The sequence below is a fragment of the Athene cunicularia genome, assembly GCF_003259725.1.
Source record: "Athene cunicularia isolate RWA chromosome 5 unlocalized genomic scaffold, athCun1 chr5_part1, whole genome shotgun sequence".
NCBI lineage: Eukaryota > Metazoa > Chordata > Aves > Strigiformes > Strigidae > Athene > Athene cunicularia.
The window spans coordinates 18,702,360-18,729,203 of NW_020799101.1; the positions used below are offsets into that span (position 1 = coordinate 18,702,360).

A 26,844-nucleotide genomic window follows, 5' to 3' on the forward strand; every position below is an offset into this window, starting at 1 on the left:
GAATTACTTGTTTCCGTACTGTTTTCACAGTTAACTTTCTCACTTGGAGCGAAGAATACATCTATGAGAGCAGAATTATATTTTGCAGTTACTGTAAGCTCTGCATTTTCTGATAGATTGATGCTTGATTTTTCTTAGAGTAGACTTTATTGTTAATATTTGGGTTAACAGTCACATCTCAATGTCCAAGCCAAGGTTTGGTACACAGAAGAAGCATATAATGGGAGAGAGATGGCCATTAGAGCTAAATATAAACAAAGCAGAGGGGAGGTATTGGTGAATCTAAAGATAACAGATTGCATACAGGCAGTGACAAAGTCAGGACTAGAACCCTGGACTTCTGATTCACTGGAAAGTGTCCTGAAGTTGTTGACCACCCTGAAACTTGAGAGATGAAAGGCCTTACTGATCTTTTCCACTTGTCCTCAGTCTCGTCATATTTATGTCCAACTGTAACATTTTGATTTGACAACAGGTGTATGATTGTCTAAATTATCATTCCATTAGTCAAATTCTTCATGGTCCCATGGAAAATAGGAATGAGGGGAAATTTGGTTTCTGAAAGCCACATCTTGGGAACTTTGGATCCTTATCCTTGAAGGATCTGTATAGGACATTTGGCACAAAAGTCTTTTGCTTTCTTCAAAGCCCAATACCTTTTAAAAACAATCTTTATGTTAATGAGAAGATCTGGTGATAGTCCTGCTCTGCCACAGACTTAATTAAAGTATTTGGTTGTTCCTGCTGGTGCTTAAGCAGTATCTAACAAAGTCTTCAGATACAGAAGTTGTACCCAGATAAGTGATTATAGTGTCTGGAAAACCTAATTTGACCCAGGTAGTGTCTGTAAATCAGCAAAAAATATTGTTGTTCTTGTTTTGTTTTGGTTCCCCCTGCCTAAAACAACAGGTGGAATTCTTTGAACCCTTTTGGGATAGTGGAGAACCACGAATTGGAGAAAAAGGAGCAAGAGGCTGGAAAGCATGGATGCACCAACAAGAAAAGGGTGGCTGGGTTGCTCTTAAGCCAGGTATGCCATTGCCAGTATGTAGTTGTACATCCACATGTTCTTCTAAACATTTTGATTAGAATGATACGAACTGTTTCTTCTCATGTTTTTGTGTATAAACTTTTAAAAGTATTTACCAGGATTTAGAAAGTATATCACACTTAACAGGGAAAAGCATGTGTTGAGTGTTCTATACACAGTATGTTTATGGAATATTGTTGTCCTTCCTGGGGATGAAAATTAAGGGAGAGGATGGCATATCTTCCACTCCGTGCTGAAAAGGCTAAAGGTGTGAGTACTTTGTTGAGACCCATGCCCACCTAAAATGGAAGGAAGCTACTTCCCTTAAGACCCTTTCATTATATTGGTAGACCAGGTGGAATTATAGTATTAGATGATAGTTGCCTCAAGGATTCTTAGCTTAATGATTCTATTTCTAGAATCAGATTTCAGGTTCTTATAGCTAATATACAGTAGAAATAGGAGGAAAACCTGTCTCTTTGGGATGCAGAAAACAAAGGAATTGTATCTTCCTTGGCTGGAGTGCTTCTGGGTGAGCAGGGATGCAGAAAATGCCTCCCTGCTGCTTAGTCCCAACTTCTCCTCTGGTCTGCGGCTCTTCCCTTAAAGTCAAGGACTATTTCTCAGATACACCTTGGAGGGAAGCAGGGGGCTGGAATGTGTCTGACCAAAGATGAGCTGTATCTGCTTTTGCTGCTCCTGCTGCTGTAGCTGCTCTAATGAAGCAAGTTTGCCTCTGTTTTTAGTAAACAAAGGAAGTGAAAAACGGTTGTGTGCTTCCCTTGTTCCTGGATTAAGATGGAATTTCCTTGCCCCTTAACTGGGGTCAGCAGTTCCACTGCTGATGGCTGTAGGCATTTTGCCCACAAATTGAGAAGACTCACTATAGAGATGACGACCACTGCCATTCTTGGGCAGGTCCGTCCAGCATATATCAGTGCTTTTCCCCATGTATGTAAAGCCCAAAAGTTCAGGTGCAGTCTTAAAATTGAGTGTAACCTCTAACACTGTCAACTTTTTTAAAACTTTGGTTAGATCATGGAAATGATTGCAGACTAAAGAAGAGGCTGTAGGTCACAAGTGAAAATCTTGCCACCACCTGTCTGTGGAAATTTAAGAACTGGGAGTGGGAGTATTACACCTAGTTAATGATAAACATCAGGATTAAGAATTTGGAGGTGGTGTAGAAGTGGCCTGATTTTTGTATCCAAAAAAAAATAGTGCAGGTAACCATGAATTTCGAGGACTGCTTTCTTCCTCAACAAAGAAAAAAATATTTGTAAAAATCTCTACGAGCTTTCCTTTAGCCTACAGGTGCTCATCAGTTTCAGCACAGAATATATTTCTGTCAAAGGAAAATATGGTAATTGTATGTAGTGTCAAAACCGAGAACTGTGATGTGGAAGTTTTCAGCTCCTGTGCCTGCTTTATTAATACAGTATTTGTTTACATTTTAACAGTAGTTAAACTGTATGTCAGGTCTGCCCTTTGGATTTGGTGGATTAATTTTTCTTTAATAGTTTTGTGTGTGTGTGTCTTGATTTGGTTTTAGATGATGATGATGATGATGAAGAGATAGATGAAGATCAAGATATAAAGGATAAAACTCTGCCCAAGTGGCATATTTGGTTGGATATTGAGTATTCTCGTGAAGCAAGGCAGTGGTTACCTTGGAGGCCAGACAAAACAAAAGAGGAAACTGAAGAAGATTGTGAAGATCCAGAAAGACAGGTCACTGTGATATAATAAAAAGAGGGGAGATAATAAGACAAGTTATCCTTTCATTTGAATTCATGGGTATTTTAGAGGAATAATACTTTTCTTCATTTGGAAAAAATTCTCTTCTTTGTTTGGAATTCAAAATTTACCTGGTTTCATGCTGAGATACTGAAATCCATGGGGAGCTCACGGTAAACTTTGGAAAGGGCTGTACGTAAATAGTATATCTTTGCTGTTCTGTGATTTCTATTATCTGCATATGGAAATGACACAGAAATCTGTGTTTAAGAAGATACATACATTAAATAAACAAAGGTTTTGTTGCCTTCAAGTCAGATAGTTGGATTTATTTTTTTTTCTTCTTGGGACATAGGTTAACTCAGACATTGATTTTTCAAATAAAAATGTGTTAAATGGCCCAACCAATAATATCTTTCAGATATTCATTGCATAAGTTTTCTGTGGAGGCCTTTGTTACTCAAGGGCAAAGAAATCTCTTGATAGCAAATTTACAATCTGACTGAAGGAACACATTGCTTGTTTAGCTTGCCTGTTTTTAATTTGAATGACATTCTGTTACTATTTAATAGTAATTATAAATTTTTATTGACTTTAAAAGGTTCTTTAATTACATAAGTGACAGGTTTGCCTGTAATTTTATTTTAATGCATAAATTAATGGAGTTTGGTTTAATTTGGATTTTTTTTTAGGTATTATTTGATGATCTTGGACCATCTTTAATCCATCTTACTAATCCAGATCTTCAACATCAACTGGTGTACTCATTCTTGCAATTCCTGGGAATTCCATGCACAAGTAAACTCTTCCCTTCCAACCTCTATATTGCCATGGATGAAAATAACATCTTTAACAGTGTGCTTTCTGATGAAAAGCCATTGACTTCTGTTGATTTTCCACTTTCTGGATTCAACAGTATTGGTCATATGGACACGATGCTACGAGGGAGACATCACATAGGCCACTATAAAGAAGGAGAAGAGTTCATACAGAATGTGTTTCATGTTCTATTCCTGCTGTTTTCAGGAAAGGAAAAATCTAACCTGTCCATTTGCTGGTTACAGTATGAAATATCTAAGGTAATGAGGAGTCTGCGTACAATCACATTTGTGATTGTGGCTTTCTTGTGTATTAATGTTTATATTGAATTAAAATTAATATTAAAGAAAATTAACTCTTGTAGGACTAAGTAGTTAAATCAGAAGATGCCAGGTAGGATTGCACTGAGGTAAAAAAAAACCAAACAAACAAACAATCACGTTTCTTCAGTACAGGTTACACAGTGACACATGTAACAAATAATTGTTGCAGTTTTGGATAAATGTTACATGATACATTGTATGCTAGACAGGAATGGATGCAAGTGATTTTTAACAGGGCAAAGTGAGTCAGACAAGTACTTTTACCCAACTATTCTAAGTGCGTAGTTCTCAATACCGTGATAAGAGCACATTATCAAGAAACACTACTTCTTGTACAAGTTACATTTGTAGTGTAGGAGGTGACACCTTATCACTTGAATGGCTTTATTTAAGTAAAACTGCTCTAATAGATGCCCACAGAAGGGTGAGAGTTCAGGTTGTCTTCCTAATGCTTCAGAAAGTTCAGTATTGTGGATCCTTATGGAGAAGTTCCCTGTCTCTTACCTGACCAGATCATGTCCCGTAATCTTCTCATCCAGTCTCCAGATTTGTCTGTCAGCAAATTCCCCACTGTGAAAAGCTCCTTGGAGGTTTAATTGTACTGGTCATAAACTGCATCTGGCCAGACAGGATCATTTATTTTCCTTTCCTCTGCCATTACAGGTTACCAGCTCTTTATTTGAGCAGTTGGCCTTGTAAGAGTGATATTTGATATTACTTAATGGCAGTGGCAGGAGTAAGAATGATAAGTCTATGTAATTTGGCTGTGTTGGAGGGAGCTGACAACAGGAGGTTGTGACAACTTGCAGTACATAGTAGCAACATATCTGGCTGGTGGTGAAATATGGTACAATATGAAAACAAACACAGTGATGAAAGTAAAAAATGCTGTGAGGTTGGTTGGACTTTTTTTACCTTTCTTCTCCCACCCCTCTCAAAATTTGTTCTGTTTATTATCCCCTGCAGGTAGTTCAGTGTCTCCAAGCAAAAAACAAAAGGAAGCTGAAAGCACAAGGGAGGAAGAGTAAAAAGTTGGCCAAGAATCTCCTTAAAGCACCTGACAATCGAAATGACCTTTCTCTCTGGAAACTGTATGCCTACCTAGAATGGCTGCTTGGTAACATTGATGATGCCAGGAAGGTATTTGACACAGCTCTTTGCACAGTGGGGACTGAAGGATTGAAAAGTCCCCAGCTCTGCAGCCTCAGTCTGCTTTATGCTCAGCTGGAAGTGGAACTACTAGAAAGTATAGAAGGAGCTGTCATGTCACGAGCTGCTCATATATTGACCAGATTGGCTGAAAGTGGACCGTATGTGCCCTATAGTGGACAAGTGTTGTCTGTGAATGTCTTGAAAGCTCGTAAAACATATGAGCATGCGCTGCAAGATTATTTAAGTAAAACTTTGGTTTCTGATCAGGATCAGGTCAGTGATGCTAATCAGCTAGTTAACTTGGTTGGTTGTTATGCACTGTTCCAGTATTTGACTGTTGGGATTGATGCTGCAGTATTAATATATAAACAGACTTCAGAAAAACTTGAAGCTTCTGGTTCACAGAAATGTGAAAATACTAGAGAGAATTTCGGCGTTCAAAATTTTCCCACTGCTCTTGAAGCTGTCACACTGCTGCATACAAATTTACTCAAATTCCACATGAAAATTAGTGTTTATCCTTTGAATCCTCTGCGAGAAGAACTAATGGAGGCTCTGAAACGGTATCCTAGCAACCAGTCTCTTTGGAGGTCATATATCCACATCCAAAGGAAGTCACACAGTGCTAGTAAAGCACGAAGGTTTTTTGATGGTGTCACAAGGTCTACTAACGCTTTAGAGCCATGGCTGTTTGCAATCCAAGCAGAGCAGATGAGAAAAAAACTCACTGAGAATGTCCAGAGGTAATATCTTGCAGCTCCTTATGATTATGCTTTTTTTGATCTGTGTAATCACTTAACGGAGAATATGGTATTGGAGTTCTCATTTTGCAGCTGAAGAAGCTGTAGCTGGGGGAGGTTATTTGTTCAAGACCGAGCAGTGAGTCAGTGGCAGAATCCTGAAAAGAGTTAAAGACCTAGGTGATAGTCTCACATCCCTTCTACTGGATCAGATCGTGTGTTGCTTTGTGTTTGACTACACACTACTGACGCTAAGACGGTACATGTTTCTTTACATGATTTTTAAATTACAGAGCCTGCTTAAATGGCCAAGGTAGACACTGAGCATAGAAAAATGCTCCATTTTAATGCTGCAACAGTAAGGAGCATAATACAGAGCTACACTGCAGCTTCTGACTGAGCTCGCTGCCCTACTTTACTCCTGGATTACAGAATACAGTTGTGGCAGATCTGTTTCCATAGTGAGTGCTTGAGAGTTTAGTTTTCATATGAGGCTGTTGCTAGGTAGAAGAGGCTGAAAATTTCCTGAATTTGCAGTGTGGTCTGGGCTCAGTTTTTTTGCTCCAAGGGAAGGAGGAAGGGGTAGAAGATGTAGGGAACAGACGTGTGTGTTAATTTTTAAAGCTTAGTCTCTAACTGTTGTCTACCTGTTGCTTGGAGCTACCTATCCACTGCTACTTCTGTATCTCTAATAACATTGGCAGCTTGGTTCTTTGTGTCTGCAAATAGTAACAGAGATCTCTAGGAAAATGTTATTTGGAAGCTTTACTTAGCTGTAAGTTTACAACATTCACACTTGATGAAATTACAGAATTATCAGTATACTTTAAAATGACGGTGTGCCCACTGCTTTGATTGCCACAGTCTGGCAACAAGCATGCATCCATGATAATGATGTTCCTGAGCTGTCAGTATATGTCATCCTAAATTGTAATAAGAATTCTACAGCAACCAAATGTGAAGGAGGATTGTAATTTGATTTACTGTTAATTACAGACTGACGCTATGATAGGTTTTCATTGTTACTGGAAACTGATGTTAAAATTCCAGAATGATGATTTTTCTGTGACACTTCATTCCTTTCCTGATTGTACTCTGCTAGCATAGCCTTTCCTATAGGTTATATTTGTATAGGGACAAGTTAGGTGTTGCAAGAGCAGAGCTGAACTACTGTAACAGAGAGATAAATGGTCTGTCAGTCATGCATAAAACTAAGGTTTTATGATGTTGTGACAAACTAAGAAAATGTCTGTACTATATGTGACTATTTCCTATACTGCTTTGTATTTCATCTGTTTAAGGGCATGGAATTAATTAAAAGAAGGGAACACAAAGGGTAAATCAGTCACTGTGAGGTACAATGCTTAGATGTCTGACTCAGCGCAGAGTAGATTACATCATTTTCCCTCATGGCAAAGGTTAAGGAGAGAAAACATGACCTCAAAGAGCCGTGAAAAGGGAGGCAAGTTAGGAACAAGTGTTAAGGGTGGCAGGCTAAGAGAGGGCACACAGACAGAAGTGATGTTGCCATAAGTGCTTCAGGCTGTTTCTTCAAGATTAAGCATCAAAAATAAGCCAGTCTGTATAAGATGTAGATAGAGATCAGTGCTTCAGTGAAAAATATGTACCTGCTTTTGAGTTATGCTTGGAATTTTGGCATTTGAATCTCTACAATAAAAATTTTCTTTTTCACCCAATCATGGTTGAGATCCAGAGCCATAATCAGGGCCTTGATCCAGGACCAATGTATGGTCTTAAAAAGGTGACGGGGTAAATTTGAAACAGAAGGCTTGCTGACTGAGACTTGAGTTTGGTTTGAGCTTCTATACCAAGCTTGGAATGATAAATGATCTTGAATAAAGACTTAAGATAAGTGTTTTGAGATCATATGGTAGTGGATTACTCAAAGAGAAATTATCTCCTCTGGTTGGACAGGGTTAATTTTTCAACATGCTAAAAGAATTCTCAGAAAAACACCTCGTTTATCTTTTTTTGAACTGATTTTTCCCATTTAGAAATTTGTTGATTAGATTATGAAATGCTAAAAAGGTTTATAACCTTCAGAGTCTGTAGCTTGAGATGCAAAAACCTGGCTATATACAGTGTTATGTGAACAGAGGCAGTATGTTGATCTTTACCCTCTCTTACCTGGATGTGGTCCTTTAGCTTGGATTTAAGGGATTGTGATTTCTTTTTCCCTCTGTCTTTCAGGGCAGATGTTGGTGAAATACATTCTACTATTCCTGAAACTGGATTAACAAACAGGATTGTAGCTCTCTTTGAACATGCAGTTCAGAGTGAAAACGGTACCCATTGTCCTCTGCTGTGGAGAATGTATTTGAACTTTATGGTAAGTAGAAGAGTATCAGTGTTTTGTTGTTGTTGTTGTTTGCTTTGGTTTGGGTTTTTTTACTATATTTGGAATTTCTCATGAGCACAGCTACAGTACTGTATAAAAAAACTAATAGTAAATGCTGCCATACCTATATGATTGTAAGGTTATATATTTGAATTGTAATGTTCCTTATTGCTGGGAATAGTAAGGAAAATGTAGTTCACAATGGACTAGAAGGAGTATTAGCTTCTGGCAGTGTGGTTTTAATGTAGATGCAGGCAAGTTATTGTTGCAGATAAAAAATGTGTCATAAGATGTCAGGAGATGGATTCCACCCAGTCTTACTCACAATATAAAGGGAAGTGGGCAGGATAACAAAATCTAGAGAAAAGAGGAAGGAAATTTTAGGGACTTAGCATTTTATTATTTTTATATAAGTAAAATCAGCAAAGATGACTTGTATTTATGTGTTAGACTGACTTTAGGCTTCTATAAGGAAATTATAAGGACTTTGATATTTCAGTCAAATCTAGATCCCGATTTTGTATAACTTCACAGAATGGTTGAGAGTAGAAGGGACCTCTGGAGATCATCTTGTCCAACTCCACTGTTCAAGCAGGGCCACCTAGAGCCAGTTGTTCATGACAATGTCTGGATAGTTTTTGAATATCTCCAAGGATGACGACTCCACAACCTCTCTGGGCAACCTGTGCCAGTGCTTAGTCACTCTCACAGCAAAAAAGTGTTTCCTGATGTTCAGTTGGAGACTCCTGTGTTTCGGTTTGTGTCTGTTGCCTTTGGCCCTGTCACTGGGCACCAATGAAAAGAGCCTGGCTCCCGCTTCTTTACATCCTCCCTTTAGGTATTTATGCACATCGATAAGATCCCCCCGGAGCCTTTTCAAGGCTAAACAGTCCCTGTGCCCTCAGCCTCTCCTCATGGAAGAGATGCCCTAGTCCCTTAGTCATCTTAGTGGCCCTTCGTTGGACTTTCTCCAGTACATGCATGTCTGTCTTTTACTGGGAAGCCAACAGCTGGGCACAGCACTTTATGTGTGGCCTCACCAGTGCCGAGTAGAGGGGAAGGATCACCTCCCTGCACCTGCTGGCAATACTTTGCCTAATATAGCCCAGGATACCGTCAGCCCTTTTGCTGCAAGGGCACATTGCTGGCTGCTGTTCAACTTGGTGTTCCCCAGGACCTCCAGGTCCTTTTCTTCCAAGCTGCTTTTCAGCTGGGTGGCCCCCAGCATATATTGGTGCATGGGGTTGTTCCTCCCCAGGTGCAGGACCTTGCACTTCTCCTTGTTGAACTGGATGAGGTTCCTGTCAGCTGCATTCTTCAGGCTATTGTGGTCCCTCTGGATGGCAGCATGACCCTCAGGTGTAGCAACCACTTCTCTCAGTTTTGTGTCATCTGCAAGCTTGCTGAGGGTATACTCATGATCTGGCTGATGGATCAAATGGAATTGGACCCAGTATTGCCCCCAGGGGCACACTGCTAGTTACTGCCCTCCAACTAGACTTTGTTCCACTGCTCACTACCCTCTGGGCCCGGATGTTGAAGTAGTTTTCAATCCATCTCACTGCACATCCAGTTCTTAAATCAACTGCTTGCCTAAGAGGATCTTAGGAGAGACAGTGTCAAAGGCCTTATTGAAGTCCCAGACAGACAGTGCTCTCCCCTTATCAACCAGGCCAGTCATTTCATCACAGCAGTTTATCAAGCTGGTCAAATGTGACTTTCAGTGAATTCATGCTGACTACTTCTGATTATTTTCTTTTTGTTCATGTGCCTGGAAATGGTTTCCAGGATTAGCTGCTTCATCACCTTTCTAAGGATCAAGGTGAGGCTGAGGCCTGTAGTTCCCTGGGTCCTCCTTCTTGAAGATAGGAGTGACGTTTGACTTTCTTCAGTCTTTGGGCACTTCTCCCAGTTGCTGTGATCAAAGATTGCCAAGAGTGACATTTTCCAGCTTCCTCAGCACCTGTGAGTGCACCCCATCAGGGCCTGTGGACTTACGCATGTCCAGTTTGCTTAAGTATTCCCTAACCTGATCCTCTTCAACTAAGGGTACATCTTCCTTGCTCCACACTTTCCCCCCTGGTCTCTGGGACCTGGAATTCCTGAAGGCCATGCTTGCTACTAAAAACTGAGGCAAAGGCGGCCTTCCTACATCAGCCTTTTCCATGTCCTCTCTAACCAGGTCTCCTGTCTCATTCAGCAGTGGGCCCACATTTTCCCTACCCTTTGTTTTGTTACCTATGTACTTACAGGAGCCCTTTTTGTTGTCTTCAACATCCCCTGCCTGGTTCAATTGTCATCAGTCTTTAGCTTTTCTAACTTCATCTTTGGAACAACTTCCAGATCTGAATTAGAAAAAATAATGCATGAACATCTGTATGGCTTTGACTTATGCAGGAATAAAGAACATGGCAAGAAGACTGTTTTATGTGGGCCCCTCTTATCTCTATTTTCTCCATACTATAAAAACTTTCAGACCAAGGTATTTTGATTGATCAACATTAGAGAAGCAAGGTGCAGTCCACATGAAAAATAAATACATGGTAGGAAAACACAGCTATAGCTTTTATAACTTGCATTGAATTTTCACATTTTTTTTGAATCTTAAAAGCAGCATATAAAGGCTACATTAACTGGCATTGCAGCATAACACCAAAAAGCAGTAATGTTTGTTTCTTCTATAGTTCGCCATGGAAATACATAGATAAAATCAACTTCACATAGGCAGTTTTGTTATCTTGGTTCTTTTCTTGCTTCTCCAAAGTACAATATGGAAGATGAAAACACAAAAGAAATGCTTGGAACTCATGTAAGGGAAATTTCATTCCACAGTATTACTCCTCTGTTCACACCCTCTGGTGTAGTAAATTGTCAGATGGGAACAGCAGTTAGTAGGCTGCGAAATACAGAGGAGGCTGGGGAAGGAGAGACTCTTGTTTTGTGTTTGAGAAGATCTTTCCATTACTGTGACCATTTCTACACAAATACATGCTTGTAAATATTTTATACAACTTTGTGTATAGGAAGGTAGAATTGAATCACTGTTACTCTTTACAAACTACTAATGAGACTCCACTAAGCTAAAGTAAAATTGCCCAGTGTGTATTTTATTGCTAATGATTAGTTCATGGAAGATAATCTTTTTCACAAGAACAAGAAGGAATATTATGTGCTAAGATGATGGAGGAAAATAATACTTTTACAGTAATAGCTTAGGATAAAACTGTTCAGAGAAGCAAAATCAAATAGAAACATTAAAATTTTCAGATACAGTCATAGAAGAAGTAGTTGTGATTGCCCAGTATTACCCAAAGCTCTGTAGATCTCTCTGTTTTCTCTTTGGGTGTGTTTAGATATTCGGTCTCTGCTATTTTGGGGCAAAAGCTTCTCACTGTTTAAAAACACAAAATTTTTATATAGATTTTGAAATGAACTGTTTCTCTTATATTCCTGTTTATTTTTTATGAAATCCTGTTTGACCAATCTGGTAGCCTTCTACAATGAGATGACTAGCTCAGTGGATGAGGGCACAGCAGTGGATATAGTTTATCCCAACCTTAGTGAACCTCTTCCACTGCCTCCCGTAACATCTTCATAGACAAGCTGATGAAGCATGGATTAGGCAAGCAAGCAGCCAGTGAGGTGGACTGCAGTCTGCCTGAACTGCCAGGCTCAGGGGTGATCAGCAGTGCTGACTGCTGCAGGCCAGCCACTGGTGCTGTACCCCAGGGATTGATACTGGGACCAGTGTCCTTTCACATCTTCATTAATGATCTGGAAGATGAGAGAGCGTACTATCCACAAGCTTGCAGATGATACAAAATCAAGAGTGGCTGATGCACGATATTCAGCTGTTGGTCTGTCCAGGTTCCTTTGAATGGCCAAGAGCCATGGAAATTAGTAAGGGGTTGGAGCAGGTGGGGTACAGGGGGAGGCTGGGAAACTGGTGATTGTTCAGTCCAGAGAAGTGAAGGCTCCTGGAAGATACTGTCAGTGTATATAAATACCTCATGTGAGGGTGTGAAGACAGTGTCAGACTTCTCAGTGCTGCCTAGTGACAGGAAAAGTGGCAGTGACCACAAATTGAAATAGATAAAATTCAGTATAAACATAAGAAAATACTTTTTTACTGTGAGGGTGATGAAACACTGGAACAGGTTGTCCAGAGGTTATGGACTCTCCATCTGTGGAGATATTCAAAACTCAGTTGGACATGGTTCTGAGCAGTCTGCTTTTGCTGACCCTGCCTTGACCAGAGGGTTGGAGCAGATGGTCTCCTGAGGTTCCTTTCAACCTCTGTAACTCTGAGAAAAGTTTGGAGGCACAATGCTACTGCCAGCTCTTTGCAGCGCTCCAAAAGATGCCTATGCACAGCTCTGACAGCACTCATTTCCAGTAGGTGAAATACATTGCTGTTCAGTAAAGAGATCATTACACCAGAACATCACAAGTTTCTAAACCAATGTATTAATAATATGCAAAAGAATTTCTAGATTTAAGAATTGACAAGGAAACCTGCTGATTTTCATCAGCAGTGCTGATGTAGTCAGAACAAGGGAAAACATAAACTCATGATTGAAGATTTCTTCTCCAAAGATCTCAAAACATTTAATGTATTTTGGAATTACTGCTTTTTTCTTTTGGATTTGCCATAAAATTCCCTGGTTTAAGTATGTTTTAAAGTACCCCAATTCAAAAGATTTCTTCACAAGAATTTGTAATTATTTCTGCCTGTAACTGGAATGACTGAAGCTAAGAAGAGTGTTCAGCACTCTGACCTCTGCTACCCATGTCTTTTTAAACTTCATAATAGCTGTGAGCTCTCTACTTGTATCACACAGCTGAACGGGTACTTTGAGGAAGAAGTTTTAACTCCTCCTTAGATAGATGCCAGTTTGATTTATCCAGTTTTGTACATAAGGAGATTCAGCTGTAACAAGCTTCTGCTGAATAAGAAAATGTATGTGCATGATCTCTTCAGTGCACAAACCCAGTGTATTATCACCTTGACTGTACCAGACATGTTCTTGTGTAGTATATGTGTAGCATATTGGGGGTAAGTTCTCGTTAATGATTTGCTCTCTTGTCCATTGCAGTATTGTTAAATATAGGCAAAGGCACTGACTTTAACTGAAATACTCAGCAGAGGATCTTTGTTAGTGTTTGTTCTATTACTTGTCTTACAAATAAAACTCTGAAACTCCTCCAAGACATCTCTTCGGTTACACTGAAGAGTGTAACCAGTGCAACCTGTCAAATTGCATAGCTACCACAATATATAGTAATAAGGATTCCTCAGCAGAACACCACTGAGCTTTTCCGCAGTAATTTCTTTGTCTCAGAGGTGTGTTACTGTTCCAGCTGTTACTGCATGAACACTTTTTTTCTCACACAGGCTTCACTAGGAAAAAAAGAAAAAAGTAAAGGATTGTTTTATAAAGCCCTTCAAAACTGTCCTTGGGCAAAGGTAAGCACAGAAACATTATAAACCTGTCATAGTATTCTAATTTTTGAAGTTCTGTATTTGAAAAAAAAAGGTTAGACTTTAGTTGTTGTTGTAATGAATTACATGTAAATTAAAGGTTTCTGAAGGAAAGTACTGTAAGATTTTCTGCAAATAAGAGATGCATCTGTAATGGAAACAAACATAATGGTCAGTGATGTTTGTGTTTCAGAACAGAAAGGTGTTGTATTGCATGAGGGAAGGAGACAATAAATTCCTCTCTCTGATCTAGAAGCGATTGTGTCTTTCAGACCATGTTTTATCATGAGTATGGGAGTAGCAGAAATATACAGGCAAATAAAAATGTATTTAGTTAATAGTATAAAAAATTATTCAGGAGCACCTGCAGCTCCTCAGGTACTGTCTGTATATGCTGCAAATGCTCCGGTGCCTCTTGACCTGTGTTTTATCTTTTTTGAATCAAATAATTTAGTAGGAGTTGGAAAAGACTTGGTTAAACATCTGCATTGCTGTCACTGTAGAAGTACTAATTCTGTTTGCATTATTTTAAAGAAATATATGATTTTCTTATGTTCTTGCTACAGAGTTGTTTACATATCTACGTACTTCTTTATACTATGTTTCTTGCTATGATAGAAGGATGGCACAGAAAATGTTCTCATTGTCTTTCTAGGTACTCTATATGGATGCAATAGAGTACTTCCCTGATGATCTTCAAGAGACACTTGATCTAATAACTGAAAAAGAATTGAGAGTGCGGGTACCCATGGAAGAGCTGGATCTACTGTTGGAGGTGTAAAGACTCTAGATGAGTGGAGCAAATACAGAAGCTAGATCCAGAACTAACAGTTAGACCTGTCTCTTCAAACAGGAACTCAATGTACATTTTTTTTAAGGGTTGGGTTTTTTGTTTTGTTGGGGGCTTTTTTGTTTTGTTTAAGCTTTTATATAAGTTGCTATCAAAATGGAGTTCTCGCTGCAAGTATTCTGGAATCAAGTGCTGCATTTTGTCCACAAAAATGCATTCATTTCTCTGAAGTATTGCTGGCTCCCACAGGATACCCTCTTATAAATAGCCTCCTGTTGAATGTTGTCCACATTTCTTATTCTATTGTTTGAAATTACATTCCCTAGAGTTCAGTAGAGATTCAGTACATGCCAACTATGGTTTGGTGAGCAGCACAGGAAATAAACATCTGGCAAATAGATGCTCCGCTGTCCTCCAGTTGGCAGACTTCAGTAATTTCCTTCAGCTTGGTATGCGTGTGTGTGTATATATAACTACCAAGTCAAACAGCCCTTACATCTGTACATACACTCTGAGAAAAGGCTGAATCTTTGCTTGAGCAGGCACTTATTTTGGATGTGTGTTTATATGTTTTGACAGGTGACCATTTTAGTAAAAATATTTATGAAAAATATACCTGAATATTTGAAAATTCAAAAGGAACTTTAATTATTTTTTTATTTCTTAATTTAATAGAACTGTGAGTGTATTAAAAATGAAAATGTATCCATAATGCATCTCTACGCAGCTCACTTTTAAACAAGTTTTTGTAACTGATTACTTGCTTTTGACCCAAATACAGGCAATCACTGTAAGAGAAATAGAGGCCTGGTCTATATTTAAGTCTCACCAAAGAAGGCAGCATAGTTAAAACATGATTGTTTAATTAGTAGCTTCTATTCCTAGAGTCTTTAGGCAAGCTCCTAGGGAAGTAATATGAAATATGGTAACAATTTAAAGATACACTATATATTTATCTTGTAAGACACAATAAGCTGAAATATGTAAAAGACTGTTCAGCATCCCTACTCTTGAGACCCAAGTACTCAGAAACTGGATCTTCATGTGAAAAGAAGGTACCTGCAGCTACTGAATACCCAAAACTGTTCCAGAGGTTTTTCAGGAGAAAACTCACTAACAGCACTAAACCACTCAGGATCATCCAGGTGGTGAGATCTGGTTTCATGGAAAATGATGGCTGGACAAACCCATACAACCTAGGGCTTGGTTTTGCCTGTAGCACCATAATACAAGATCTAATACATTTTAGTTTAGGCTGAGCTTCATTTATTCCTTTCTGAAATTATTTTAAATATTACAGGGAATATGTAGATTTTTAAAAGGCATTACAGCATTTCTTAAGAGCCTTATAATATTGCTGTGGTTGCAAGTGATGCTGGTTTTGCTATACAAGTAATTGATTAGTCTTTGTAAGAAAACACGTATTTTTAAAATCCATGTTTCTTTCAGAAATTACAGAGCTGCTGAACTGGAGGTCGGAACAGCAACATCACAAATGGGGTGTGTGTGTGTTTGCTCTCCATCAAAGCAGAATGTTGCTTCTTCTAAAGACCTGAAAGGGACATGGAGAGGGAAGAAGCTTGATTGTGCTCCTGGTTGTGTTTTTCTTCAGTCATAGAATCACAGAGCAGCCTGGGTTGGTATGGACCTTGAAAGATTATCTGGTCCAACCTTTTGTGGCATAGGGAGCCTAGGTGAGATTATCTAGCATCTTGAAAACCTCCTGTGATGGCAGCAATGACTCTTCTTTCAGTCACTTTTCTCTTCCATGCATCCCTCCCCTGCTGCAGCTTCTCCCAGTGCAGCACTCATGCTACTTGCTTGGGGTGGTCAGAGGCTGCTCACTTACTGGAGCAAGTCCTGTCATTTAATTCAGACTCCAGTAGCTTTTTCTGTCCTTATGGGGAATATACTCACTGTTTGCTTTCTCCTGATTTTTATTACTTTTGTCTTGATCTTTGTGAATCAAGTTCAGGAATGTTGGAGAAAGTAGCAGAAGTTAAATTCTGCTGCAAAAGGTAAGAACTTTATTTTCAAATATGTTTCTTTTTCAGTTACTGTTGTGGCCAGAACCCAGTTCATGGTTTAGCTTAATACAGTGTAGTTTTCCTTCAGTCAGTTGAACCGACCTTGTTGTGGCTATTGCTTGTAGCCAGCATTAACAGCCATGTCCCAAATAAAAGAGCCTTGCTCACCACCCATGTCATAAAGCTTTTCAGCCCCTCAAGCAATGATGAGATCAACTGCCATGATTAGAAAGTGCTAAAAGATCTCTGGCTTTTTGTGACCTTTCTAAGGAGACAGATCTAGTAAGGTTTATAAGAATGGCTAATAAAACTTTGCTTTTTTTTTTAATCTCTAGATGAAAAACAACTCTCTTCTAGGGTTCCTGGCATCAAGATTAAATAAGACTCCATTCAGCTGTAGCATTTGTTTTTAACAATGAACCACATAATTTCTGCATAGAAAAACAATATCTCTTGGCCTTGCTGCTACCATTGTTGTTACAGCACTGGCAGCTGTCAAAGGGATTGCTCTGTGTATTACTCTCCATTGTCTGTTGGGGGCCAGCATTTGCTCCAACAGAAAGTTTCCAGAACAAAGACTGTGCATTGCTTAACTGTATATGGAACTTTTTCTAAAAAAAAACCTTAAAAATCACATGTACAACACTTGGAAATGAATTACTTAGCAAGCACTTCACAAAAGAACACAACACAGAATACTGAATAAGCAGTATGTGCATCACTACAACTTAGCAAAATAGAAATTTAACTCCTACAGGGGTGGAGCTGCAGGCAATAGGTCTGTTTAAAGGGAGGAATTCAAGATGAGGCTGCAGGGCACCAAGCATCTGGCTGGCAGTTTGAAGTTCTCTCTGGCCCTCTGCAGCCTGATGAATGGTGCAGCTCCTGCACCTGGGCTGGCCCTGTACATCTTGCCCTGGCAGCATGGGGCTCTGGAACCCTGCTGGGCTTGGCTCCTTTTAAAGACATTCTCTGAGTCACAGACAGAATGATAAACTCTTCAGTGTTACAAGTACCTTACCCAGATATGTTCAGATCTTTAAGAATACTAATGTGTGTCTAACTTGTCTTCTTGTAAGCACAAGTGCTAGACAGAGATAAGTACACTTCTAAAACATTTTTCATTAATCTTAATGTACCTATGACTTAGTAACCTCAGTGTTCTCAAAAGTGACTCTTGTCCTAGTTACTTAGCCCCTAAAAAGCTACAGGAGAGTAATTAAAGAACAGCAGCAGTCACACAGTAGTTGTAAGAATGCCAAGCCCAAGAGGGACTGAGGCGGGAGGCTGCTCACACACTGCTCCCAGCACAGTGCTTTGGCTCACCCTGACCAGCACCCCCAGGGCACAGGCACTTTCTCTTGAACAGCTTCAGCAAAGCAGCAGAAACAGTTCACTTCAAATCAATGTTTTATTGGGAAATGAAGTGTTACACTGACTGAAAAACCACAACCCATCAGGATTTAACCCTTTCAAGAACAAATATCAGCTACACTCTGTGGTTTACACAGGACTGTCAGAAAGAGTTCCTGATAGTCTCCAATGACTTAAAGATACAGTCCCTCAGGGGTTCCCTCCTGCTTTTTATAGAGAACGTTCTCTTTAGACTTTTTGAAGTCCTCATTTGTTACTTTCATTCGCCGTTCCCTCAAAGCCATCAATCCAGCTTCTGTACAAATCGCCTGCAACAGAGAAAGAAAGAGTAAGGTGCTGTCTCTGTGCAAGCCCTTCAAGCCCCACCTCAGAAGACAGCAGCATCCTTGTATTGCTCCAACTGACTTTGCAGAAGTGAAGTGTTAACAAAATTTACATTCTCAGGTTTGATACTGTTCAGTAGCACTGAAGCATGTAAAACAATCTGGATAAAGCTAGATGAGTACATCCTCCAGAGTAACACTTCCACAACAGAGGCAGCTTCACAACAACAGTATTGCGTGGCTCTGGTAACAGCAGACTGACTGTGTCACCCTTCTGCAGTGAGGTGGTAATGTCATTTGGTTAAGTTCATCAGTGTGGTGGCTCCACTGGTGTTAGGAAAGCCAACTGCCTATGTCTGAAGCTTCCTAATCTACAGGTGCATTTTATCTTCTTCAAACAGTCCCTAAAAATGCTTCTTACCCTGCACTGTCTTAAGTAATGTTTAAGGTGTTTTGCGTGTTTCTGCAAGTTTCTGCATTCTCCTTCTAATTTCCACTTTGCTGCTTTTAAAATGTTACCTGAATGTAACAGATACATGCTGTTATCACCACAAGCTACATTAATCACGATTTTGATAAATCTCCTGTTTGTAAAGCTGTGTATGTGGCACTCATGAAAGGTGTTTTAAAGCCATGCACCTGTTCTTCAGTGATGTAACCACAGATAATTAGAGAACAGTTTCAACAGACAACATATTTGGATGCAGTACAAGTGAGATTTGTGTTTTGAAGTATAAACAGTGGTGACATGCACTGACCTTAATATCTGCACCACTGAGATCATCTTTTGCCATAATCAGCTCATCCAAAGTCACATCATCTGCCAGTGTCATCCTACTTGTGTGAATCTGAAAGATTCGTTTCTTGGTCTTTTCATCAGGTAGAGGGAACTCTATTTTCCTGTCAATACGTCCTGCGTGGAAAAAAAAAGTGCAGGCTTAGGTTTTCTGCATGCAGCTACTGGAAACAGCAGAAAGAACATTTCAAGGTTAGGCTGACAGTAACTGTTTCTTCACACCACTATCTGTCATGTCTCAGTAGAAAGTGGGATCAGACTTTGCAATGAACAAGAAGCTACTGGTGCTGAAAAAGTCTGTGTCACTGCAGGTAAAGAGACACCTCACCCAGGAAACATGAAAAGCCTTAATTGAGTCACATATAAATACAAAAAACCCAATCTGTCATAAGACAGAAAAGCATTAATCAAATATTTATATTTTTGTGATATATTTTGTTCTACTCTGAAGATTATTTAGCTCTGAAATTTAATTTTCTGTTGCATACACACAAAGTAACCACTGTGACAACTCAAAGAACTCTTCTTACCGATATAATCAACCTCCTAAACAACCACCCCAAAAACCCCCAAACTGAAGAAGGAATGTTTTGCATAAGTAGTTCTGTTGCAAGTTCCTACCAGATATTTCCTTTATGTCAGTAGGGACTTTGGAAGTTCTGGTACTCATTGTTCCAACTTCAGTAAGCAATCTAAAAAGATACTCCCATCTCCAGATCACTCCTGGTTTTCTTCAGTTTTACAGTATCCACATACAATATTCCAGACTGCCAAACACAATGGTGAATCAGTCTGCCAAGCTGCTAGAACTGCCCTGGTTGCTCAAGCAACAATTGTGATTTAGATACCTGATAGGTTTGGGAAGTTTCCTTCCAACCAATTTCAGGTCATCTTAGCTTGTCTTTTACTATTGTTATAGTAGTATCTCCACTGTGCTCTAACAGCACTGTTTTGTATTTGGAGGGGGCGAGGCTAAGATGGTGACAAAAACAGATTTTTCTGAAAAAAACCCACACCTCAACAACTTCATACTGTGGAGTGTTTTTTCCTAAACTCCTTGGATCCATGCAGTCTAGTGACTGTTCAGAGTAATTCTCTGATAATTTCATCTTAGACTATCTTTGCTCTCTCTCTCACCTCTATTTAGAAGGAATATCTTTACAACCTCTTCAATACTTAGGATTTACCTGAGGACACTAACGGGAGGCTCAGCTTATTCCTTTGATCTCTGTGTTGCTTTCTACCTTCTGCTCTCACAGACACATATTATGTCTCGGTACCTTTTTAGTGGCCAGTAAAAATACTACTTGTGCCTTGGCTCAACAGAAGATATTATTTCTCCCTCCCTCCCTCATCCCCCAGACAACAGCAGTGTGCCAGGTCAGTAAGGAAGCAGACTGGCTTCCTTGCACCCAAACCAGGCTCTCTTTGTTAAGGCTTAAGGTCATGTCTGAAGCAGGAGTGGTACTGCCCTGCCTTCCCCAGATGCTGGAGATGTTAATGAAATGCTGCTGCTGCACTACAGCTTGCCTTAAAACAGCTGTTCCATCTTAATACAAAGGACGAATATTAAAATTATTTATGTAAGAGAAATTAACTTTTTCTCTTCCAGAGGTTTTTCTCCCATTTGTAAACTTGTGAACAGGTTCCGATTTAATAGATACACCAACATAGATGAGATGGTGAACAAAGACAAAGCAGTAACTTGTATTCTTTTCAGCAGCCTCTGTTTGACAAGTTATGACAAGTCCTTTTACAAGAAAAGTGACTTAAGCACATGCAGCAGGAAGTCTCTTACCTGGCCTAATTAAAGCTGGGTCCAGTGTTTCTATTCTGTTCGTAGCCATGATAACTTTAACATCCCCCCGAGAGTCAAACCCATCCAGCTGGTTCAGAAGCTCCAGCATTGTACGCTGGATCTCTCTCTCACCACCAGAATTTGAGTCATACCTTTAAGAAAACAGTATAGTCAGTAAAAGCACCATGCAAATTTAAGAACATACTTCACATAACTGCCACAAACGTATAAAAAAACCCAGCGTGAAGTGTTTTTTTCAGCATGAAGTGTTTTTTTTTTTAAAAAAACACCCCAACCCTGTTATGGGTGCTTAATTTAATGTTCACCTGCAGAAAACACAGAGCAGGTTTTCAGAATCATATTATGACATCTAGGTAAGTAGACACTGAACTATTCTTATAGCTGGGGAAAGTAACAGCAACCGTGTGAAGGAAATCTTTTTTCCATGTTTGTTAAGTATTTAGAAATATCCCCCTCCCCTCCCCAAATTAACATAGAAAAGGAAAAAACCCTAATTCTTAAAATACAGCTTGTCGCTCTTTTTCCCCCCTCAGAGTTTCTCCTTATGCATACAGTTGTAACTGCTTGCCCTTTAGTCTTACTAATGTGGATCCTGGTTTAGCTCTGCTCTTCCTGAAACACAGGTACCAGTGGCTGTATTTCTCCACTTTGTAGCTGAGCTGTGTCATTTTGCTACTATCAGGATAACCTGCACCCAAAACAGCTCACCCAGATTTAGGAACAGTTTGAAGCAATGCAATATTTATAAAGAATTCTGTGCTTTAGACACTTCACCATAGCCCAATCCTTTCTACATATGCTGGAATATATGGGGCAGAAGCTGCCTTATACTGGAGCTGGAGGCTAGCAGCTGTGTAGTAATATGTATGAGCACCTTTTTATTTACTGAAAAAACACTTGATTACTTGAAAGACTATTTGTACTGGACAGTTCCAACCAGCCTATGGAATTTTCCAAGTAATACAGATTGGACACAGGCTGAACAGTAGTTTAGTGCGGCACAAGCAGTGCTTCTTCATGACATCCCACTCTGTAACCTAGCACACAATATTCTAAGAACACAAATAAGTAATTAGTCACCTATCTGGAGAGGCAAATGATAAATGGATGTATTCTGTATTAAGTAGCATTACTGCTGAATTACTAAAGCAAATTACTGTATATTTGGATTTGCACTTAGAGGATACCATACTTATAGAGAGTCTCTTTCTGTTTAAAACAGTCTATCACAGAGATGCTACCAGGTAGCAAGAGAACAGAGGTTAAGTCTCTGGTCACATCCACTTAGATTGAAGAGGTTGTGATATATTTTAGTTTCAAAGAAATTACCTGAAGTTTTACTTGTTAAAAATGCTTACATCAAAACAAGTATTATGAAAATGGCAGCAAAGCTAAGAAGCTTAATATAGTGGCAAAAAAAGTGTTTCTAGTAAACCTTTTACTGTCCCTGGTAATACTCAGGTGTAAGGTGGGAGCTCGGACACTGTACCTCTTTGTGCCAATGGCATCGATTTCATCAATGAAGACAATGGACGGAGCATGCTCTTCAGCCACACGGAACAGTTCACGCACGAGCTTTGGACCATCACCCAAATATTTCTGTATAAGTTCTGAACCAACCACTCGAAGGAAGGTTGCTGAAGTCTGGTTTGCCACTGCTTTGGCTAGTAAAGTTTTACCTGGTTTAAGTTGGAAAGAAATACTGTAATTAGTTTGTAGAGGCGTGGAGGGGACAAAAAGTGCTTTAACAAAACAGTCATATAAAAATGTCATATAAGTAGTTATATAAAAATCTGTGACAGACTTGGCAATGCTTTAATACTAAGCAAACATGATTTACTTGACTTGTGTTAGCTCAGCACACTTGTTACTGTACTGTAAGATACCTGTGCCAGGGGGGCCATACAGAATGACTCCCTTGGGTGGCTTTATACCCATCTCTTCGTAGTATTCAGGATGGGTGAGAGGAAGCTCCACAGACTCCTGCAGCACAAGAAAAACAAACCTGAGTTTTTGAAAACAGAAGTTCTCAAGAACAGTGTTAATAAAAGTAACAAAGGCAAAAAGAACTTAACCAATTTTAAGACAGACTTTGAAAAGTATGTTTCTGTTGCCTCCAGTTCTAAGGCAGACAACTAACTCTCTGAACAGGTCTTCACGTTATTTCTACTTGACACATGGAAGAGAAGCGTTGAGTGCTTCCCCCTGGATGCAACCTAAATACATCATGCTGAATTTAGAACCCTGGAAGCTCCTGACTCCCACTCACTCATGAAGGACTTTGGGGTGGGGGGACCCCTTATGAAAGGATGCCTTCCACCATGAGTTACCAGATATTACAGATCAGTATTTTAAGAGCATTTATGATTTTGGACATCTACCCAAAGCAAAAGGGTTGAGTTTTACCAGGGTTCAGACAGAACTCTGCTGGTAGGGGAAAAAAAAAAAAATCCCAAACCAACCAACCAGATGCAAACAGAAAGCAAGCCAAAAAACACTAGCCACTAAATCCTTAGACTGCATGGCATCACAACCTATGCACTTTTTACAATTTAACTCTCATCATACAACAATAGCTTTACATGTTGCAAAATATTAAGTTATAGCAGAGATTTTATGAGCTCAGGGTGCTGCTGTTTCCATGGTGAATGTGCATGGTTTCTGTGCATACAGTTTGTGAATGGGTATGCTACCCGCTTCAGAGATGCCAGTCATGAGTTTGCCTAGCAAAATCAAGCGAAGAAATGCACTATAGCAAGATACCAAAGAACACTACATGGACAGCAGCTGCTCCTGCTGTCACACTTTTGAGCTCCCAGCACAACAGCTACATTGCTAGCTCACTTCATGGTGTCAATTAGTACAACTGAATACCTTGATTTCTTGAATCTGGTTGTCAAGGCCACCAATGTCAGCATATGTTTCTTGAGGAGCTTTCTCCACTTTCATCACAGTAACTAAAGGGTCTGTGTCATCCATCAGGACTCCTATCACAGCATGAACCTAATTCAAGCATTAAGAGTTGTCAAAGAAAGCAAGCAGCATTATACACGCTCAAGCCTTAAACCCAATGCCCATCTATTTAGGTGAATAAACAGCATTAGCTCTCAGACCCTACAATCCTGTGATTCTCAGAAAAAAAGGCCAGTTAAAACCAGTACAAGAACTTGTGCTTCGTTTTATAAAAACAACTCACCTTATGATTTAGCAAAACAGAGCAGCCTGGCTCTAGCAGATCCTTGTCCACAAAAGACAGAATACTGACATAGTGTTCCGATCCTACTGATGTGGACACAATAGCATGGTTGTCATCAATGATCTCCTCTAAGGTACCCACAGACATTGGCGTTCCCCTCAGATCGTCCACTTTTGATCTTTCTTCCTGTTGTGAAGAAGAATCCAAGAAATAACTCAAGAACACAAGCAAAAAAAAATCCTGTACAACACTGGCTCAACCGTTCACACCAAATATACCAGACCCAGTCTTTGCTACTGTCATTTCATTGCCCCAGAAGTCATAAAAGCATAGGCCAGTAACAAAATTCACTAATAAATTTTAGTCCTATCCTATGAACACTACTATATGGATGTGGATAGCTAGAATATTCTCTCTTTCTCTACTGATGGATATCTAGGAGTTGCACTTTGACAAGACCACTAAAAACCATAAAAACACTGTGGCCTCATCTGTAGTAACCCATGTTTGGACTACAACTATTAAACCACCAGAAGAAAATCCTGTTTTCTGGTCAGTAACTGAGATTTCATGAAGAATTGTAATATACATATTATGTTTGTATTGACTTACACATCCATGGCATTTTATTTCCATTGCTTTTGTATGAAGTAGTTTAGATTAGAGCACTTACTGTAATATTAGAAGTAACACTTCACTCAAACCTCACCTCTTGTTTTTCTTCCAAAGGTTTCATCTGTTCTTGATTTCTGATAAATTCTTCCTCCATTAAGAGGTAATCTTTAATTCTCTCCAATTTCAATAATTTGAGTCTGCACTGTGTGTGAGGAGTCACTGTAACAAAGCAGAATTGCAATATTTTAGACCAAGTTTATCATGGTGGTAAGCTATTCACTAATTCATTATCAGAAATTCTGCTTTATTTTCTGACAGTAACTTTGATATGAGCATGTCACTATTTTACTTGTCTCACTGTAATTCCAGGTAAAAAATATTTTTAAAAATAGTATTTCCCCTGCATTTACCCTCATTTCAAATTGTCTTCTCTCTTACCTGGGAATTTATGGGCTGCATCTTGTCTAACAATCATCTTATTTTGTGTTTTTATATTAATTAGAAATAAAATTACACTTGGCCTTCTGTTTAATCACTTGCAACCCACATACAGCCTGATCTAGGGGAGAGGACAGATCTGCACTGCTCAGAGTGGACAGTCCACAGCCCTGCTGGGGCAGGCAGAATGCTTACCCAGGGGGAGTTTGCTGGCAGCATCTGGTCCCTTTGTTTTCTTCTTCTTTTTACCCACTCTAGTTGGAACTGGAGGTTCATATTTTTTCTTCTTATCCTTATTCATAAAAAAGAATTCCATAAAAATAATCAGAATATTAACAATTAAAAAATCCATATGGATGTGAGGCGCACAGACTGAGCACGTGCTCAGCTTAAGGTGAATGGCTAGCTACCTAACAAAATTGTCTCCTTTATGATACAAAAAAAGAAGCCCTAAAGAAATATTATCTTTAGTTTTTAAGAAAGTTCAGAAATTTCTTCTGTTTAGATTACATCCCTCTTTTAAATTTCTATTTCTGCCAACTTTCAGTGAATACAGAACATGGAAGGCTAAAGTCTGAAGTAAATCACAAGCAAAACTCATACGTAAAAGGATGAGGAAAATATTGAATCTGAACATTTCTGTTGTATTTTAATCAACAAGTAACACACATTCAGTTTGCCATCTTAAACATATCTTGCCATGTACATCACAGTTTTTCTTGGAGATGGAAGTGTAAAGTCCTCCAACGGTCCACAAGATGAAGTGCAGACCTCATGCAGAGGACAGTACGATGTCATTTTCAAACCCAAACCAGTTACTTCAATGACAGCTTGAAGGCAACTAGTCTTCCCTAACCCAGATTTATAGTTCTATTCTTTTAAAAAATAAATTACTACTGCAAAATAATTTCAGTTTTCCTTTACAGTTAAGCCCCCTTTTCTATTTCTGAGCAGTAACCTGTTTTCTCCAATGCACAACCAGAAAAGACATTTCATCAAAGCTACCAAGAGCATAATTTTATGCAATTCTCAGTAGAAGAACAAAAAAACCCTGTAATAAAGCCTATTGCAGCCTGCTTCTGTAGTGGCACACCTGTAGTTCATCCTGTAAGCAAAAACAGTTGTAGTTACCTTGTCATCCTTCTTGCCACCACCAGGACCATGTCCACCACTCTGGCTTTGACCCTAAGAAAAAAAAAACCCACAACATCCAAATATAAATACACTACTGTGAATCTTGACACCTGTGGACGGTTCCATAGGAGAAATTATGGCATTTCTTTGTATTTAGACAAAGTACTAATATACTCCCATTAATTGTCAAAAGTCAGCAAATAAAGAGGTGTGGACTTATGAGGCAGGGAAGAATGTGCACACTGGTGCGTTTTTAACTTGCACAGAGTTGCACTGTCTGGCTTCATCGTAGTTTAGCTCATTCCTTGCTAGTACACAATAACGAGCACCACTATGCATCGCGTATCAAAAAACCCTCCTTCCCTTTCCCATCGGCTAGTTCACCCGCCCCTCCTCCCGCAAGCAGAGCGGAGCGGCACCGCTGTCGGCAGAGACCTGTCCCCCGCGGGGCGATGCCCTGCGGACCCACCACTACAGAGCCACTTCACTCTTACGGCAGCAACGAGGCGAGAGCCTCCAGCGGTCGCCAGCCCCAGCGTTAACCATCCGCGCTCGCCCCGCTGGAGCCGGCCTAGAGGCCCTGTGCCGGCAGTGACTCCGCAGAACACCGGGCGATGGCGGCGGGACGGCGGCGGACTGCCCAAGAAGGCCCGGGCTGACCCACCCCGCGCCCTGCCACCGGCAGAGCCC

The 26,844-nt window shown here is 39.7% G+C and overlaps 2 protein-coding genes across 7 annotated transcripts in view; one reads left to right on the top strand and one right to left on the bottom strand.

Annotated features, from left to right (window-relative positions):
* Positions 1 to 16,256, top strand: part of NRDE2 (NRDE-2, necessary for RNA interference, domain containing) — a 35,024-nt gene extending 18,768 nt beyond the window's left edge. For all 6 annotated transcript variants that reach the window (XM_026848987.1, XM_026848988.1, XM_026848991.1 and 3 more), the window contains exons 8-14: positions 910 to 1,030; positions 2,583 to 2,761; positions 3,460 to 3,846; positions 4,876 to 5,804; positions 8,013 to 8,151; positions 13,556 to 13,627; positions 14,298 to 16,256. In XM_026848987.1, coding sequence (XP_026704788.1) covers positions 910 to 1,030; positions 2,583 to 2,761; positions 3,460 to 3,846; positions 4,876 to 5,804; positions 8,013 to 8,151; positions 13,556 to 13,627; positions 14,298 to 14,423 — 1,953 coding nt within the window. In that variant the 3' untranslated portion in view covers positions 14,424 to 16,256. The remainder of the gene's footprint in view (positions 1 to 909; positions 1,031 to 2,582; positions 2,762 to 3,459; positions 3,847 to 4,875; positions 5,805 to 8,012; positions 8,152 to 13,555; positions 13,628 to 14,297) is intronic.
* Positions 16,257 to 17,847: 1,591 nt separating this feature from the next.
* On the bottom strand, positions 17,848 to 26,221 carry PSMC1 (proteasome 26S subunit, ATPase 1). The gene is made up of 10 exons (XM_026848993.1): positions 26,152 to 26,221; positions 25,216 to 25,312; positions 24,677 to 24,801; positions 23,968 to 24,153; positions 23,646 to 23,774; positions 22,658 to 22,754; positions 22,261 to 22,450; positions 20,751 to 20,902; positions 18,915 to 19,069; positions 17,848 to 18,141 (listed from the first exon to the last, which is right to left on the bottom strand). The coding sequence occupies exons 3-10, from the start codon at positions 24,734 to 24,736 to the stop codon at positions 18,007 to 18,009; spliced, it is 1,104 nt and encodes a 367-aa protein (XP_026704794.1). The 5' UTR covers positions 24,737 to 24,801; positions 25,216 to 25,312; positions 26,152 to 26,221; the 3' UTR covers positions 17,848 to 18,006.
* Between the last annotated feature and the right edge of the window lie 623 nt (positions 26,222 to 26,844).

What these genes read in the sequence shown, in the direction of transcription:
- PSMC1 (XM_026848993.1), bottom strand. Translation starts at nt 24,736, where the DNA reads ATGGAGGAAGAATTTATCAGAAATCAAGAACAGATGAAACCTTTGGAA. An exon ending in CTTTGGAAGAAAAACAAGAG is followed by an intron (nt 24,154 to 24,676) that starts GTGAGGTTTGAG and finishes TCTTCACAACAG; the next exon opens with GAAGAAAGATCAAAAGTGGA. An exon ending in TCAGTGGTGCAGATATTAAG is followed by an intron (nt 18,142 to 18,914) that starts GTCAGTGCATGT and finishes TCTCTGTTGCAG; the next exon opens with GCGATTTGTACAGAAGCTGG.